At 44.5% G+C, this 19,168-nt stretch overlaps 2 protein-coding genes across 3 annotated transcripts; one reads left to right on the plus strand and one right to left on the minus strand.

Annotated features, from left to right (window-relative positions):
- Positions 1-1,395: 1,395 nt before the first annotated feature.
- Positions 1,396-11,123, minus strand: LOC117968886 (isochorismatase domain-containing protein 2-like). Of its 2 annotated transcripts, none has more exons than XM_059018419.1 (6): positions 11,018-11,123; positions 7,938-8,075; positions 7,488-7,709; positions 3,348-3,418; positions 2,861-2,978; positions 1,396-1,621 (listed from the first exon to the last, which is right to left on the minus strand). In XM_059018419.1, exons 2-6 carry the CDS (start codon positions 8,058-8,060, stop codon positions 1,565-1,567), a joined length of 591 nt encoding a protein of 196 aa, XP_058874402.1. In that variant the 5' UTR covers positions 8,061-8,075; positions 11,018-11,123; the 3' UTR covers positions 1,396-1,564. The 2 variants fall into 2 exon arrangements, with proteins under 2 accessions (XP_058874402.1, XP_058874401.1); XM_059018418.1 differs by lacking the exon at positions 11,018-11,123 and adding an exon at positions 10,611-10,748 and having other exon boundaries at positions 1,398-1,621.
- Positions 10,834-16,619, plus strand: LOC117968888 (ubiquitin-like protein ATG12). Its single transcript, XM_059018420.1, has 4 exons — positions 10,834-11,001; positions 12,358-12,494; positions 13,376-13,438; positions 16,312-16,619. The coding sequence occupies exons 1-4, from the start codon at positions 10,911-10,913 to the stop codon at positions 16,369-16,371; spliced, it is 351 nt and encodes a 116-aa protein (XP_058874403.1). The 5' UTR covers positions 10,834-10,910; the 3' UTR covers positions 16,372-16,619.
- Positions 16,620-19,168: the final 2,549 nt, after the last annotated feature.

Below are 19,168 nucleotides of genomic sequence, written 5' to 3' on the forward strand. Positions count from 1 at the left end.
ACTATGTGGTGATCTGATTCAAACATTCAAAATCCTAAAAGGTATAGACAATGTCGACCCAGGGGACTTTTTTGACCTGAAAAAAGAAACACAGACCAGGGGTCACAAATGGAGATTAGATAAAGGGGCAGAAAATAGGAGGCACTTTTTTACACAGAGAATTGTGAGGGTCTGGAACCAACTCCCCAGTAATGTTGTTGAAGCTGACACCCTGGGATCCTTCAAGAAGCTGCTTGATGAGATTCTGGGATCAATAAGCTACTAACAACCAAACGAGCAAGATGGGCTGAATGGCCTCCTCTCGTTTGTAAACTTTCTTATGTTCTTATAAAACCGGTTTCTGTTCAGCTCATATAAATTTACGTTGGATTTCAATAACATTGTGTCACACACAGTTGTACCTGTAATTTAGATATCTGAAAATTGCACAAAATACCTGTTTCTATACCACAGCAAAAAACAGATGGAGACCGATTTCCAAGTCAGTTATTTCACCACAAGTCCTTCAAACGCTCATCTATAACCCATGAATGCTTATTTCAGAACTTTGCAAGAATCCATTTTTAAAGATGGCAACAAAGAAGAAATATCTAGTGTTTGGGCAGCAGTGTGGAGTAGTGGTTAGGGCTCTGGACTCTTGACCGGAGGGTCGTGGGTTCAATCCCAGGTGGGGGACACTGCTGCTGTACCCTTGAGCAAGGTACTTTACCTAGATTGCTCCAGTAAAAACCCAACTGTATAAATAGGTAATTGTACGTAAAAAATAATGTGATATCTTGTAACAATTGTAAGTCGCCCTGGATAAGGGCATCTGTGAAAAAATTAATAATAATAATAAAGAAGAGGTCCACAGTACACAGAACAAATCCACTTTCAGGCATGATTGAGCAGTGAAAGATGTGCCCTTTCTAGAACCTGATGAAGTGTTTGAGCTTCTAGCACTCAAATGAATCTGTTCTCTTGTCAGATGGTACTAGTATGAACACACATGTTAATAAAATCAACTCTTTCACTGGTTTGAAGTTGATAATGGGTGTTGTCAGCAGGCCTGCGCTGATGGTCACTGGTTCCTAAGCACCAGGGATCCAACAGCTGCAGATGTCATGCCTGCGAAGCGTTTCAAACTTCTGTCACAAAATCTACATTTTCAAGACAAGCTCGCCTTGTCAAAATCCACACAGAAGTTGGTCTCTGATCGGCTCTTTTTCTCAATTTGTTTCAGAAGCGTATTATTTAAAAGCTAGGTAGGCTGTGTTGGGATTTCAAAAATATTACATGTACACAATTTGGAAATGGAACACGTTTTAGAGCAATGTTAAGGGGTGCAGGGGGGTAGAGAGGAGAGATGCACTGAAGACACTGAGACACATGTCTTAATGGAAGAACTTTATTGAAGTTTCTTTTAGTTCTGTTACATGTTTCAGAGGTGTGTTTACAGTCAGGGAGGGAGGGTGCAGGGTTCGGGGTAGGGGGAGGGGTACGGGGGAGTGCATGGGTACAGGGGAGGGGGAGTGCAGGGGTACAGGGGAGGGGGAGGGGTGCAGGGGTACGGGGGGTGGAGGCTCTAGAATAGGGTGAGCAGGCCGGTGTCTGGAGAGGGGTGAGTCAGGAGCTTCTGCAGCTGAGAGGAGAGAGAAAGAGATTAGAAATGCTGTCATTAAAAAAAAGACACAGTTTGTATGTATATGTATATATAATACATAACTCCAAAACACGCACTTCTTTTAGTTCAATGAAATCGTCACAATGTGTTTTTCTCTCTCTTAACACATTCATGTGTGTATGCAAGGGTGTGTGTGTGTGTATACTGTATTCATGCAAGGGTGTGTGTGTGTGTGTGTGTGTGTGTGTGTATACTGTATTCATGCAAGGGTGTGTGTGTGTGTGTGTGTATACTGTATTCATGCAAGGGTGTGTGTGTGTGTGTGTGTGTATACTGTATTCATGCAAGTGTGTGTGTGTGTGTGTGTAGCAGGTCTGGTTTGGCTACTGTGTTGCAACGTGCTGAAACTGCGAGTGTGTTGGATTCACATCAGCAGGACACCCGACTTTCATAAAGTAGACGGGAAAGAAGATTTGGCAAAACTTAATACAACAGTGTGTGTGTGTGTGTGTGTCAGTGTCAGTGTGTGTGTGAGTGTGTGTGTGTCTCAGTGCATGTGTGTGTGTGTGTGTGTGCGTGTGTCTCAGTGTGTGTGAGTGTGTGTGTGTATGTGTGTGTCAGTGTGTGTGTCTCAGTGTGTGTGTGTGTATATGTGTGTGTCTCAGTGCGTGTGTGTCTCAGTGTGTGTGTGCGTGTGTGCATGTGTGTGTGTCTCAGTGTGTGTGGGTATGTGTGTGCGTGTGTGTGCGTGTGTCTCAGTGCGTGTGTGTGTATGTGTGTGCGTGTGTGTGTCAGTGTGTGTGTGTGTGTGTCTCAGTGCGTGTGTGTCTCAGTGCGTGTGTGTCTCAGTGTGCATGTGCGTGTGTCTCAGTGTGTGTGTGTGTTCGTGTGTCTCAGTGCGTGTGTGTGTGTCATTGTGTGTGTGCGTGTGTGTGTCAGTGTCAGTGTGTCTCTGTGTGTGTGTGTCTCAGTGCGTGTGTGTGTGTCCGTCAGTGTGTGTCAGTGTGTGTGCGTGTGTGTGTGTGTCAGTGTCAGTGTGTGTGTCTCAGTGTGTGTGTGTGTGTGTCTCAGTGCGTGTGTGTCCGTCAGTGTGTGTGTCTCAGTGTGTGTGTGCGTGTGTGTCTCAGTGCGTGTGTGTGTGTTGATTAATTGATTGATGTTTTCAGCATGCACAGTATATCCAAGATGGACGCTTCACGTTAAATAATTAGCTGCAATTTGAACTAAGCTCAATGAATTAGGGGTGCAGGGTTGTACCTGTTTGAATTTGGGGTGCGCTGCGTCTTGCACCAGCTGCAGAATGACCCCTTCGACTGTGTTGAGAAACACCCCGCTCTGTCTGAGACGAGAGAGAGAGAGGAGCCGCTCCGTCTGACTGAGAGAGAGAGAGAGAGAGAGAGAGAGAGAGAGAGAGAGAGAGAGAGAGAGAGAGAGAGAGAGGGGGGAAGAGAGAGAGAGAGAGAGGGGGAAGAGAGAGAGAGGGAGAGAGGGGGGAAGAGAGAGAGAGGGGGGGAGAGAGAATGTGATTTAATTCAAGTATTGTTTTTAAAAGCCAATAAATGAAAAGCAGACCATCTATCTGTATGTATGTGTGTGTGTGTGTGTGTGTGTGTGTCTGTGTATGTGTCTGTGTACCTGCATGATGAAACAGCTCCTCTCTCCCCTCTCCTGCCCTACCCCTCCTGCTCCTCCTCTCTCCCCACTCCTCCCTCTCTGTGTGTGTGTCTGTCCCTCTCCCCGTTACCTCCTTGAAGACACAGCGTCGGCTATGAGGTGCACTTCCAGCCCCCTGTCCAGCAGATCCAGCGCTGTGCACTGAGGAGAGAGAGAGAGAGAGAGAGAGGAGACAAGGGGAGTGGGGGAGAGAGAGCGAGGGAGAGGGGGAGAGAGAGAGACAGGGGGACATTAATTGTGTTCTAATAACAGTAATAACAATGATAATAACAACATCTCCCCCTCCCCTCCCCTCCCCTCCCCTCTCCTCTCCTCTCCTCTCCTCTCCTCTCCTCTCCTCTCTCTTATTCAAATGTCTTTATCACAAGTCTATGCAGCAAACATACAGGAATCCTGATCATTCCTCTCTGTGTGAAACTCCCAGTTTGAACAGAGCAGATTGAACAGCCTCGACTGCACACTCTCTCTCTCCCTCCCCCTCTCCCATCTTACAATGTTACTGCCGGTACTGAGGCATGCTGGGAGCTGCAGTTTTTATTCAGATTCTGTCTCTAGCAGCATTTCCTGCATACTGCAGTCAAACCTGTCTCTACAGCGGCCCAGGTAAGAACTACAGCTCCCAGCATCCCTCACTGTTACTACCAGTGCTGAGGCATGCTGGGAGCAGGAGTTTATTGATAAACAGAACCATCACCAGGGTATTATTCAAAACAACAGATACAATTGAACAGTTTCAGGTATTTTTACAGGTGTATAAAGCTACCATGTGATATTCACTTCTTAAAACACTGGAACATCATTTTGACCGTTTTTGGAATTTACATTGCAGTCCGTGTGTTTAAGATACAGAGCTGTGCTTTCCTGACCTTTCCTAAACATATGTACTAATTCCCCTGAATCGCGGAGCTGCAAAAACTAGAGAGATCAAATACTGTCACACCTATTCCGACCAGGAGCGGACAAATTGACCGCTGCATATAAAACATATTATAACAATGACATGTTGTGATATTATTTGTATTGACTTGCAGACATGTATTGAAGTTTGATTATATCAGTCTGCAATCCTCAAGGGAGCGGTCTTCTGACATTTCTATTGTTTCAATGAGCCTCCTGATAGCCCAGCAGTAAGTGGACGCCCCCACACAGCGTTCATGCTGTCGCCGGGACACAGCGGGTCAGCAGGGTGAGGAGGTACTCAGGACCTGTGTGATGAAGGGCATTGTAGGTGAGCAGGAGAATTTTGAAAGTAACCCTGAACTTTACAGGTGGCCAGTGCAGCTGGGCAAGACGGGGGGTAATGAGATCACGTTTTTTACATCTGGACCCTGCCGGTGGCATTCTGAACTAGCTGCAGTCGGTTTATGTGACGGAAGACCACCATAGAGAGAGTTAAGAACATAATAAAGTTTACAAACGAGAGGAGGCCATTCGGCCGAGAGGAGACAAATGCATGACAGAGTATCTCCGCATCCAGGAGGGAAAGGTAGGGACGGACTTGTTTTGAAGATGGTAGAAGGAAGATTTGACCACGGAGGAGATGTGGGCATCAAAGGAGAGGTTGCTGTCCAGAAGTACATCAATCAGCCTTGATAGCTCACAGCTGTCTCCTCTGATATGTGTTTTAGATGCACTCTGGTTACTAGAAGTCACTCATTTTTCTAAGACATTCATTATTGCTCCAATACACATTGAAAATGGATCATGGAAGACGCAGGACAGCAAAGCAGTGTTTGGAATAACTGCAAATTTTACCAAACAGCGATTCTGATGCAGCAGAGACAGACAATGACGAATCTGGCTCTGAAGCAGACTGGGTTTGCAGAGATGAATCTTCCAGCAGCAGTGACACCGAGGGTGCAGGAGATCCCGTGGGAGAAGAAGCAATCCTGTGGCAGCCCCTGCAAGGATGCCAGCCACTTCACCTGCATCAGCCCCTGCACCTGATCCAGCCGCTACTTCACCTGAGGCAGCCGCTTCTCCAGCGGTAGTGCCAGCACCACCTGGCACTCAAGAGGCTGGTAATGAGGGCACTGTTTGGAACACTATGAATCCTGGTGTTGAAGCTGCAGGTAGAAGGGGTGAACATAATATTCTGAGGGAAGTTCCAGGCCCACGGCATATGCAAATGCAACATTGATGAGAGCGCATGAGTGCTTTTCACCTATTGAACATGGATACGCTTCACATACAACGCTGCACTGAAGCAGAAGCCCACCGACAACTACAAGATGATCCCTGGTCAATGCCCTTGGAGGAATTAGAAGCATTCATTGCACTAGTATGTGCCCGTGGAGCATTTGGTGCCAGAAGCCTGGGTTACTGCTGACAGCTGTGCCAAATGCACAAAGACAGTCTGCAGTAAGTGCACTGCATATGTTGAAAAGAGCAGGATCTGTGTGATCTGTGCCAGCACTTAGACTTTGGAAGTGATTGTAAATGAAGCCCATTCTGTTCAAATGTTTATTCCTTATGTCATTTCGATTTATTTGAAATGTTTTTGATACTTATTTACATCGTTTCAGTTGTACAGTTTTGTATGTACATGATATACCTGTATATACACAAATGTATTTTCAAATATTTGTTCATTTCATTTGTTACCATTTTTTGAGGTTGTGCTTCATGTAATATGTCTGTATATAAACACATTTCTGTTCAAATGTCTGTTTATTTACAATGTAGCTTATTGATCCCAGAATCTCATCAAGCAGCTTCTTGAAGGATCCCAGGATGTCAGCTTCAACAACATTACTGGGGAGCTGGTTCCAGACCCTCACAATTCTCTGTGTAAAAAAGTGCCTCCTATTTTCTGTTCTGAATGCCCCTTTATCTAATCTCCATTTGTGACCCCTGGTCCTTGTTTCTTTTTTCAGGTCAAAAAAGTCCCCTGGGTTGACATTGTCTATACCTTTTAGGATTTTGAATGCTTGAATCAGATCGCCGCGTAGTCTTCTTTGTTCAAGACTGAATAGATTCAATTCTTGTAGCCTGTCTGCATACGACATGCCTTTTAAACCCGGGATAATTCTGGTTGCTCTTCTTTGCACTCTTTCTACAGCAGCAATATCCTTTTTGTAACGAGGTGACCAAAACTGAACACAATATTCTAGGTGAGGTCTTACTAATGCATTGTAAAGTTTTAACATTACTTCCCTTGATTTAAATTCAACACTTCTCACAATATATCCGAGCATCTTCTTGGCTTTTTTTTTTATAGCTTCCCCACATTGTCTAGATGAAGACATTTCTGAGTCAACATAAACTCCTAGGTCTTTTTCATAGATTCCTTCTTCAATTTCAGTATCTCCCATATGATATTTATAATGCATTTCTGTTCACAAGTTGTTTTTCTTCATTTATTTATTTTATGCAGTCGGCTGGTATATGTGTGTTTTAGTATATAAATTAATTTATTTTAAAATGAGTCTTACTTATTTCCAGAGTTTGGGATGTGTAGTATCGTACATACATATAGCTGTACCTTGTGCTGACAGACAGCAAGACGGATCTCGGCTCCTAACACTCGTTTGCAAGTACAGTATGTAATCTAGTAATTAAAAGACCATGTTTTCCTGTTTTCATAGGTATATTATTACTCTATCTCAGATGGGGGTACGGGGTCTAAAAAGTTTGAAAACCACTGAGCTGCACTTGTGTGGGCTGTCTTGACGATTTCCTGCGTAATCAGTGAATCATTTCTGAAAGATGCGAATGCTTCTGTCTTTAATGTCATCAGGATCTTAGAAAGCCCTTGAATGTGTAAACTCCAGCGTCGACACCATCATTCAGCAGCTAACGCTCTCTGGTGAGCTTGTAAGAACCGTTACACCCCCCCTATTCCTGCTTGGTGTTTGAAGAGGGTCATTTCCAACTCCTATTCCTGCTCCAGTGTCACTGAATCTGATTGCGGGCACAACAGTAAACGCAAGTTATTTAATGAGCAACTTCTATCAAGTCAAACCTGTCTCAACAGCTGCCTGTGTAAAGAACTACAGCTCCCAGCATCCCTCACTGTTACTGCCGGTGCTAAGGCATGCTGGGAGCTGGAGTTTTTATTCAGGTTCTGTCTCCAGCAGAGTTGTCAGTGTAAACACACACTTATACTGCAGTATGAACTGTCACTGTATAAAGAACTACAGCTCCCAGGATCCCTGACTGTGAGTGCCATTGCTGAGGCATGCTGGGAGTTGGAGTTTTCATGACTCACCGTGATGCAGGCTTGAGCCTCGATCCCGCAGAGCAGCACAGACCTAGCTCCGCCCCCGGCTCCACCTCCTCCCAGCGCAGCCTCGATCTCGGGGGTCAGCATTGAGAACGACGTCTTGGAGAAAGTGGGGACCCCCTGCGCCCCCAACTCAGGAACCGTGGGGCCCAGGCCCCTGGGGTACTGCTCTGAGACAATAGCAGGGACCCCTAGAATACGAGAGGCCTGGGAGCGATGAGAGGAGAGAGGGGAGAGGAGAGAGGGGAGAGAATGGGAGCGAGAGGAGGGAGGGGAGAGGAGCGGCGCGAGAGGGGAGAGGGGAGAGATCTTGTTAATTTTACTGACTAATTGCTTCGGCACAGACCCACACACACACAGAGAAACACACTGATAGAAACACACACACACAGGCACACAGAGACACACACACTGCAATGCAGTTCCGAGTCTCACCTGTAGGAGTCTGGCTGCATTGGACACAATGTCCCCAAAGTGGACAATATGTGGACGGAATTTCTCCTGCAGGTCACAGAGCAGGAGGATCGTCCCCTGAGGAGACAGACGCCCGCGAGACATCGAGACACTGAGAGACTGTGAGAGAGGGAGCGAGAGAGAGTTTTATTGATGTTCCTAATGTTTATATTGTACTTGGTAACTGCTTTGGCAATACTGCTGATGTTGTCATGTTAATAAAGCAATTTGAATCTGTAAGACAGAGAGGAGAGAGGAGGGACAGAGAGGAGAGAGGAGAGAGGGAGAGAGAGGAGAGAGGGAGACAGAAACAGAGCGCGTGAGAGAGAGAGGAGAGATGGAAAGAGGGAGCAGTAATAGCTGCAGAGTTTGTAGCATCCTGCCACAGGGACACATAGCAGAGTTCAACTAGGGATGTCACGGTATCAAATTTTGACGGTATGGTAATCGTCAAAAAATATATGGCAGCAGTGTGGAGTAGTGGTTAGGGCTCTGGACCCTTGACCGGAGGGTCGTGGGTTCAATCCCAGGTGGGGGGGACACTGCTGCTGTACCCTTGAGCAAGGTACTTTACCAAGATTGCTCCAGTAAAAACCCAACTGTATAAATGGGTAATTGTATGTAAAAATAATGTGATATCTTGTAACAATTGTAAGTCGCCCTGGATAAGGACGTCTGCTAAAAAATAAATAATAATAATAATAATAATAATAATAATACCACGGTTATCGTCGTACCGCGGTATACTGTCATTTTTTTGTAATCCGTTTTTAAATGACTATTTAAAGAAATACACTCAAGTCAAGTTATTTTTTTAACAATAAAACTACGTTTATCAGTTTGGATGGCATCCTATTAGTTAAGAAAAGTGTTACCTAGCAATAGCCAATCGAGAGTGTTTTAGGACATGCAGTGCCCGCCCCCTGATCTCTCAGCAGAGTGCAAAACTTAACGATGAGAAGACGGCTCCTGCAAATTGTTTTTTTAATTTGGCCTGCATGTTAACAGCAACGAACACAAAGGAAAGATGAAAAGTTAAGGAGGGTATGACACCGTTGCACAGTTAAGAGGACTTTTTTATTTTTCTTTTTTAAATGGGAATAAAATTGTATTCATTTTTTAATACATAAAACCAAAATCCCTACAACACTATCAACGCTAGGAGACGGAAACATCTTTACAATACCGTTTCAAATAAAAACAATACAAATGCCTGTAGCAGTTATATAGGAGTAATATAGACCTTGATTCTCTGCATTGGTGTGTGCTTACTGCGTTTCTCTTGACCCATACGATAGATAATAGCTGCTGTTACTTCCTTGGTTTGGTAAATGAATAGGAAGGCAGTGATGAATGTCACAGTGCTTTGTTCTTGCTGATATTTTCGAGTACTTGTTTTTCATTTACTGACAATCACGTTTGTTTAGTAAGGTACTTTAAATATGACGTCACTTATTATTATTATTAGTTTATTTAGTAGACACCTTTATCCAAGGCGACTTACAGAGGCTAGGGTGTGTGAACTATGCATCAGCTGCAGAGTCACTTACAACTACGCCTCACCTGAAAGACGGAGCACAAGGAGGTGAAGTGACTTGCTCAGGGTCACACAGTGAGTCAGTGGCTGAGGTGGGATTTGAACCGGGGACCTCCTGGTTACAAGCCCTGTTTTTTAACCACTGGACCACACAGCCTCCACTTATTTAATAGCCTACTCAGATAATCTCAGTTTTTAGAACTTGAGATGTCTGTGTTAATTTTGACATGCAGTCATTATTCTCATATCTTACACTGGCCATGTATTTGTTTGAAATAAATGTATTGTAGCGATCTCGGTCCCCGCAGGCAGGCTCATCACACAGGGCGAGGCAATCCACACACACAGGCGGAGGGCGGGCGTGAACCCGGGACCTCCCGCACTAAAGCATAGCGCCGATACCGCTGTACAAGAGAGCCGGCTCCCTTGCAAGGAGCGTATATCGGGCTTATGTCTCTGTGTGAGATTACGTCACCTACCAGCCCTGCTGCTGCCTTCCCCCCTGCACGCTACACTATGTTCTCTAGTATGCTTATTATTATTATTAATTTCTTAGCTGACGCCCTTATCCAGGGCGACTTACAATTGTTACAAGATATCACATTATTTTTACATACAATTACCCATTTATACAGTTGGGTTTTTTACTGGAGCAATCTAGGTAAAGTACCTTGCTCAAGGGTACAGCAGCAGTGTCCCCCACCTGGGATTGAACCCACAACCCTCAGGTCAAGAGTCCAGAGCCCTAACCACTACTCCACACTGCTGCCCTTGTGTATTTGTACATGTGGTTATTATTGCTGGATATTTACAATGAACACAGTGAACATGGCAATAATGTGGGCAGCTGTGTGTTACTTTTCAGTGTAATTGTAATTCTAACTGTAATTACTGCAGCGTAATTGAAAGTGTAATTGTAATTGAACAAAATAGCTTTGGAATTGGCATCGCAATTTGAGCAAACGAGTACTTTTAGTTTAAACTTTAAAGACCATTTTAATGTTATTGTTTATGATACCACACAATGCACCTGTCCTTCGGTAATCTGGGACACAGACGTCACTTTAAAATAAGGACATGAAAGTCATGTAATAATAATATCGCCGAGTTCTACTCACATCCGTGCTTTCCAGTCAAAGACCTTCTCGCTGCGGGTCGAACGAAGGCGAGGCTATCAAAACCAGCAGCCAATAAACACCAGCTTCCCAGCCTCGTCAACCGATCCCATTGGCCGTTGCCCCGGTGACTGTAACGCCCCCTGTCTTAGCCTTCAAACTATGGGCAACTGAAGCCAGCGAGGGCACACTGCCATTAGACCAATATGGGCAACCAATCAAAGTGCGGCTCAGGCTACGCCTTTTGGGCAGTAGCGGCTTCACCACCGCGGTTCCCACGGGTTTGTTTTGCCCTCACTCAAGATGTCGGAGAGCGCAGACTCGTCCGCAGAGCCGAGTGCGGAGACGGCTACGGTGGAGGAGACGGCGGGGAGCGCGGACGAAAAGAAGAAAAGTAAGGTCCATTTTACCGGCTACACACACTCGAGGTAGTCGAACCCCGAATCAATCTCTTTATAAAGCGAGGCGAGACGCGATCTGTGGTCGGAACAGCTCGTTTCCGCATAAAATGAAGGCACACGGGTATCTGACACGGCGTTGAGCTAATCAGAAGAGCTGTTGCAGGTTTAATGGCCAATCGCTGTGTCTGAGCGGGCTGGGAGGCGGTTTAGGGAATCGACATCAAAACAAGCCCGATTTTTCAGATTTGTGTTTGGTGTGTTTTGTCGGCTCTGACATATATTCATGTTTTTGTTTACCAGTCTTTGGGGTCGTCACTTGTGAGCTACAAGAAACCGGGACCCCCGAACTGAAGGCGTGGTTGAAAGTGAAAACTCTCTATAAATCCTATCGTCATACCACAACACTGATAGCATTACTATAGTTAAGGTGGCCACATGGCTCCGTGTCCAGCGGGACAGTTCAGGCTTTTCAACTCGCAACCCAGTGCATTCTGGTACGTGTTACCTGTCTCAGGTACCATTCTTTCCAGTGAGAAGCAGGACTACGCTTACCAGAATGCATCGGGATGTGAGTTGAAAAGTCTGAACTGTCCCGGTGAACACGGAGCCATGTGGTCACCTTACCTATAATATTGACAGTCAATTCGTATTGTGCCGTGTCTGTTGCAGTAATAGTATCATGATTGATCTAACGGGTCACATTGATAACAGTACTACTGTAGTATTGTGTGTCTTATTGCGTTATTATTATTATTATTATTATTATTATTATTATTTATTTCTTAGCAGACGCCCTTATCCAGGGCGACTTACAATCGTAGGCAAAAACATTTCAAGCGTTACAATACAAGTAATACAATAAGAGCAAGAAATACAATAACTTTTGTTCAAGTAAAGTACAAGTTTGACAAACCACAATTCAATAATACAGCAGATAATAGTGATAGTTACATCAGGATATGATTAAATAGTGATAGTTACATCAGGATATGATTAAATACAAAGTACTACAGGTTAAACACTTGGCAGATTACAGTATTCTGAAGTACAGGATTAAATGCAGTAAAATAGGGGGCAGATAAGAGCAAATAAAGCGCATTTACATGAAGGGTGATAGTGTCCCAGGATACAAACAGAGGAGTTCTACAGGTGCTGTCTGAAGAGGTGAGTCTTAAGGAGGCGCCGGAATGTGGTCAGGGACTGGGCAGTCCTGATTGCGTTAATATTATCTGGATTTATCCAACAGGTCACATTGATAATGTTCATGCACAGGGTGTACCTGGTATTCTGTAGTTTTACTGCATGCTCTTTCCAATCCTCTCTCCTCTCCGCTCTCCGCTCTCCTCTAGTTGATATCTTATTGAAGGCGGTTGGTGACGCTCCTATCATGAAGACTAAGAAGTGGTCTGTGGAGAGGAGCCGCACAGTGCAGGCACTCGGGCTCTTCATCAAGAAATTCCTTAAACTAGAACCAGCGGAGCAACTGGTCAGTGTGGGAGAGTGTGTGTCTCTGTGTCTGTGACTCTGTGTCTCTCAGCGTGTGTGTGTGTCTCTCTGTGTCTGTGACTCTGTGTCTCTCAGCGTGTGTGTGTGTGTCTCTGTGACTCTGTGTCTCTCAGCGTGTGTGTGTGTGTCTCTGTGTCTGTGACTCTGTGTCTCTCAGCGTGTGTGTGTGTCTGTGTCTGTGACTCTGTGTCTCTCAGCGTGTGTGTGTGTGTCTCTGTGTCTCTCAGTGTGTGTGTGTGTGTCTCTGTGTCTGTGACTCTGTGTCTCTCAGTGTGTGTGTGTGTGTCTGTGTCTGTGACTCTGTGTCTCTCAGTGTGTGTGTGTGTGTCTCTGTGTCTGTGACTCTGTGTCTCTCAGTGTGTGTGTGTGTGTCTGTGTCTGTGACTCTGTGTCTCTCAGTGTGTGTGTGTGTGTCTGTGACTGTGTCTCTCTGTGTGTGTGTCTGTGTCTGTGACTCTGTGTCTCTCAGTGTGTGTGTGTGTGTCTCTGTGTCTGTGACTCTGTGTCTCTCAGCGTGTGTGTGTGTGTCTCTGTGTCTGTGACTCTGTGTCTCTCAGTGTGTGTGTCTCTGTGACTCTGTGTCTCTCAGCGTGTGTGTGTGTGTCTCTGTGTGTGTCTCAGTGTGTGTCAGTGTTTGTCCCTCAGTGTGTGTGTTTGTGTCTCAGTGTTTGTGTGTCAGTGTGTGTGTGTGTGTGTGCGTGTCAGTGTTTGTGCCGCAGTGTATGTGTGTGTCTCAGTGTGTGTGTCAGTGTTTGTGTCTCAGTGTGTGTGTCTTGTCTGTAAGTCACTGTTTTGATGAAGAAGTTAGTCAATAAAATTAACGAGATCTCTTCCCCTCCCCTCCCCTCCCCTCTCTCTCAGTTTATCTATGTGAATCAGTCCTTTGCTCCCTCCCCTGATCAGGAGGTGGGGACCCTGTTTGAGGTGAGTTCAGAGTCATTCACTGCAATTCCAGTCTAATTCCAGTCTATCTGCAGTTGAACCTGGGCACAGCCCTGCATTGTAATGTGCATACGCTCACACTCTGTGGTTGAGAGTCATTCCAGTCTATCTGCAGTTGAACCTGGGCGCAGCCCTGCATTGTAATGTGCATACGCTCACACTCTGTGGTTCAGAGTCATTCCAGTCTATCTGCAGTTGAACCTGGGCACAGCCCTGCATTGTAATGTGCATACGCTCACACTCTGTGGTTGAGAGTCATTCCAGTCTATCTGCAGTTGAACCTGGGCACAGCCCTGCATTGTAATGTGCATATGCTCACACTCTGTGGTTGAGAGTCATTCCAGTCTATCTGCAGTTGAACCTGGGCGCAGCCCTGCATTGTAATGTGCATACGCACACACTCTGTGGTTGAGAGTCATTCCAGTCTATCTGCAGTTGAACCTGGGCGCAGCCCTGCATTGTAATGTGCATACGCACACACTCTGTGGTTGAGAGTCATTCCAGTCTATCTGCAGTTGAACCTGGGCACAGCCCTGCATTGTATTTGTAATTCTAATGATCATGCACTCGACCGAGTCCAGTTATTATATTGTTCATATCAAATATAGAATGGCTTATATCAGTAATAGGATTAAATGTTCAGACAGTTTGCTGTAGCTGTGATGTGTTACACACACCACCGAGCCAGTGCTAGGCCATGCACGCGGTGCTGTGTTACACGGGGGGGACTAGCCTGGGGGGGGGCATAAAATCATAACATTTGTACACCTTGTCCATTGTGTAAATCAGCAATTTGAATGGTTGATATCAGAAATTATATTTTTTCATATCAACAGTTCTATTTTTGATATCAAACATGCATACTAATGAACATCCTGTCAGCATTTTGTAAGTCAAAAATGAATATTTACAACAAAACATGACTGCAGAGTGGCAGATATCAGAGAGGGAGGATTACATGTTAAAAGGGTTTGCCATAAGAACGAGCACTCCGCTGTAAAAACAAAAAAGAAGATTGAACTCACTTCATAAGAAAGTTTACAAACGAGAGGAGGCCATTCAGCCCATCTTGCTCGTTTGGTTGTTAGTAGCTTATTGATCCCAGAATCTCATCAAGCAGCTTCTTGAAGGATCCCAGGGTGTCAGCTTCAACAACATTACTGGGGAGTTGGTTCCAGACTCTCACATGCCTAGATATAAAGAGAATTCTGGTTGCTCTTCTTTGCACTCTTTCTAGAGCAGCAATATCCTTTTTGTAACGAGGTGATCAGAACTGAACACAATATTCTAGGTGAGGTCTTACTAATGCATTGTAAAGTTTTAACATTACTTCCCTTGATTTAAATTCAGCACTTCTCACAATATATCCGAGCATCTTGTTGGCCTTTTTTATAGCTTCCCCACATTGTCTAGATGAAGACATTCTGAGTCAACATAAACTCCTAGGTCTTTTTCATAGTTCCCTTCTTCAATTTCAGTATCTCCCATATGATATTTATAATGCACATTTTTATTGCCTGCATGCAATACTTTACACTTTTCTCTATTAAATGTCATTTGCCATGTGTCTGTCAGTTCTGAATGCTGTCTAGATCATTTTGAATGACCTTTGCTGCTGCAACAGTGTTTGCCACTCCTCCTATTTTTGTGTCGTCTGCAAATTTAACAAGTTTGCTTACTATACCAGAATCTAAATCATTGATGTAGATTAGGAATAGCAGAGGACCTAATACTGATCCCTGTGGTACACCACTGGTTACCTTGCTCCATTTTGAGGTTTCTCCTCTAATCAGTACTTTCTGTTTTCTACCTGTTAACCACTCCCTAATCCATGTGCATGCATTTCCTTGAATCCCTACTGCATTCAGTTTGAGAATTAATCTTTTATGCGGGACTTTGTCAAAAGCTTTCTGGAAATCTAAATAAACCATGTCGTATGCTTTGCAATTATCCATTGTCGATGTTGCATCCTCAAAAATGTCAAGCAGGTTAGTTAGACACGATCTCCCTTTCCTAAAACCATGCTGACTGTCTCCCAGGATATTGTTACCATATAGGTGATTTTCCATTTTTGGATCTTATTACATTGCTACAGGAACCTGGCAGCCGGTTTAGTTTGCTTCCTGTAAATGACTGAACTCACTTCCTGTTACGCTGCATGTCTTCAACCAAAAAGACAGCAGCAGCTTCAAAGATGGGAAAAACATTTCTGCTAAAGATCGCTCTGTCCAGTACAAGAAGGGGACAGTTCACGTGTCTGTTGTATAATACAAGTGATCCGTTTTGAATGTGACCGTGCTGTTTAGTTCACTGGTCTGTTGTTATTTATATTTGCATGTATCTATGTTTTGTATTTTTTTTTTTTCGATAATTCACTGATGGTGGCAGTAGAATATCTTTAGGGGATGTAAAAAAAAAAAGCTAAAATTCTAGGATTTTAGCATTACCTGAAAAAACAGCAAAGCGTTTCAATATTTAGGAACGTTTGTTGTGTAATAACTCTGGAGAAAATGATCCATTGTGAATGTGGCATGCTTTAATAAATATATGTTTAATCGTGAAATATCATGTTGTTTATAGACCAGGAAATGCCATGAAATTTACTGTGAAAAAACTACAGCCCTAATTATGAAAACAAATGAATAAAGATCTCTCTCCCTCCCCCTTCCTTCTCTCCTCTCCTCTCCCCTCTTGCCCTCCCCTCCTCCCTTCCCTCTCCCCTCTCCCGTCTCCCCTCTCCCCTCCCCTCTCCTCTCCTCTCCTCTCCTCTCTCTCTCTCTCGCCCTCCCTTCTCTCGCCCTCCCTTCTCTCCCCTCTCTCCTCTCTTCTCCCCCCTCTCCTCTCCTCTCTCTCAGTGTTTCGGCAGTGATGGGAAGCTGGTTCTTCATTACTGTAAGTCTCAGGCTTGGGGGTGAAGTTAGGAGGACGGACCCATTTCCTGTGCATCACAACAGCACTTCCTTTCTGCCTGTAAAGTGGAAAAGGGGGAGGGGCTACCTAGACACAAGCCCCGCCCATTGCCACCCGAAGAATGAAGTCAAAAATATAAACTGAGAAAAAACTCAAAGAAACTGAAGAAAATTCAAGAATTAGACATCTTTGTAAATTCAACACTGTTGACTGTTTCATAATTATGGAGTTAATAAACTTATTTGTTTTCTTAGTTTGTATATATTTTTTTTCACTGATCAGTCTGTGCTGCTTTGACTGTGAGTTCAGGAGCTGCTCTTCAGTTCTAGCTGCGCTGCCATAGTTATTGTATTGTGAATCGGTACAGCCCTGGCTAGGACTTCAGCTCCCAGCATGCCTCTGCGCCTGCGGCAATGGCGAGGGATGCTGGGAGCTGTAGTTCTTTAACTGCAATGCGCTGCGCTGGGCTGTATTACATTGTTTTTGCTCAGTCTGTGTTGCTTTGACTGTGAGTTCAGGAGCTGCTCTTCAGTTCTAGCTGCACTGCCATAGACACGTGTAACACAGGCTAGATCAGTCACAGTGTCTTTATAGAAGAACCAGCGCCATCTTCTGATCTGACACTTTGGATCAAAGCTTGCTGACATTACGCTCGCTGTGCACTAGATGGCGCTATCACTAATATAAAGATGATCTAGCGAGCCCAGGGGTGGGCAAACTTCCACACCTAACGAGCCACATGCCAACATTCTGGTAATACAAACTGGAAAACATGAGCAAGACATTTTAAATACTAGCATTGTTTTAAGTATTTTTTAATTCTGAACATAAAGGATCTTACTCTGTGCAGCAGTTGTTATCGCTGGACACTAGGTGGCAGTAAAACACACACGAGAACATTGCAGAGCCTTGCAGCCCAGCTTCTGTGTAATTTTGATTAGATGGTAGAGCTACAGTGTATTAACTTAATTTTCCATTATTTCTGTTTATTCTGTATGTATTACGCACTTTAAATAAAATATATTCAGTTATTATGGAGCAAAATATGATCACTTTTTTTGTATGACTGCTGTGTGTATGAAATACTTTTGAAAGCTTTGTGGATTGTATTTATTTCGAAAGGGATTACAGTACCTGCTCATGACGAGACATAAGCTATGCAAATATAATATTAATTTTAGACCAGCAATACAACATCAATCAACAATGGAGTAGTGTAAAAAACAGTGTGGAGTAGTGGTTAGGGCTCTGGATTCTTGACCGGAGGGTCGTGGGTTCAATCCCAGGTGGGGGACACTGCTGCTGTACCCTTGAGCAAGGTACTTTACCTAGATTGGTCCAGTAAAAACTCAACTGTATAAATGGGTAATTGTATATCAAAAATAATGTGATATCTTGTAACAATTGTAAGTCGCCCTGGATAAGGGCGTCTGCTAAGAAATACATAATAAATAAATAATGCATAATACATGAAATAGTAGCAGCAACACAGCAGCTGGTATCAGGCTTAAAGAGCATGGAAAGCAAGAGAGAACAAGTGGGTCTTGAGGGTTGATTTAAAGCGAGCAACGCTGGGAGCATCACACACCAAAGCTGGGAGAGAGTTCCAGGGAGTCGGAGCCATGAAGCTAAACGAGCGTTCTCCGAGTGTGGTGCACTTTTGCTTGGGGATAACAAGCAGGCCAGAGTCGGAGGACCGCAGCTTGCGGGCTGGGATGTAGCGGGTCAGCAGGGTGAGGAGGTACTCGGGACCTGTGTGATGAAAGGCATTGCAGGTGAGCAGGAGAGCTTTGAAAGTGATCCTGAATTTTACAGGTAGCCAGTGCAGCTGGGCAAGACGGGGGGTGATGAGATCACGCTTTTTACATCTAGTAAGGATCCTGGCAGCGGCATTCTGAACTAGCTGCAGTTGGTTTATGGTGCATGCTGGTATCCTAGGAAATAAGCTGATCGAGAAATAAGTTGATCAAGCTCTAGAATTTGAAGGGGAGGTTCCATTGTTTCTAATGTCTACAAGCTTAGGCTGGGAAATAGTGGATCAGATATATTAACAAACAATAAATAATTTTCATTCAAAATCCTAAAAGGTATAGACAATGTCGACACAGACATTTTAGGATTTTGAATGTTTGAATCAGATCACCGCGTAGTCTTCTTTGTTCAAGACTGAACAGATTCAGTTATTTTAGCCTGTCTGCATACGACATGCCTTTTAAACCCGGGATAATTCTGGTCGCTCTTCTTTGCACTCTTTCTAGAGCAGCAATATCCTTTTTGTAACGAGGTGACCAGAACTGAACACAATATTCTAGGTGAGGTCTTACTAATGCATTGTAAAGTTTTAACATTACTTCATCAGTGTGAGAGGGGGAGGAGGGAGGAGATGGCCAGTGTGAGAGGGGGAGGAGGAGAGAGGAGATGGTCAGTGTGAAGGGGAGGAGGGAGGAGGGGATGGAGGGAAGGAGGAGGGAGGAGATGGTCAGTGTGAGAGGGGGAGGAGGAGGGAGGAGATGGGAAGGAGGATTGAGGGAGAGAGAGAGAGGCTTAATGCTGAACATCTGTAATCTCTTGTCAAAGCGACTGGATCCTAAATCAAGCACACAGCAGCAGCACCAGTGAGTTTAACATTGATGTGTGTGCGTGTGCGTGTGTGTGTGTGTGTGTGTGTGTGTGTGTGTGTGTGTGTGTGCGTGCGCGCGCGCGTGCGTGTGTGTGTGTTTCTGTGTGTGTGTGTGTGTCGGTCAGTCTGTCTTTCTGTCTGTCTATATACAGTACTGTGCAAAAGTTTTAGGCAGGTGTGAA

Source organism: Acipenser ruthenus, chromosome 59, assembly GCF_902713425.1.
Source record: "Acipenser ruthenus chromosome 59, fAciRut3.2 maternal haplotype, whole genome shotgun sequence".
In the NCBI taxonomy this organism is placed as follows: Eukaryota; Metazoa; Chordata; class Actinopteri; order Acipenseriformes; family Acipenseridae; genus Acipenser; species Acipenser ruthenus.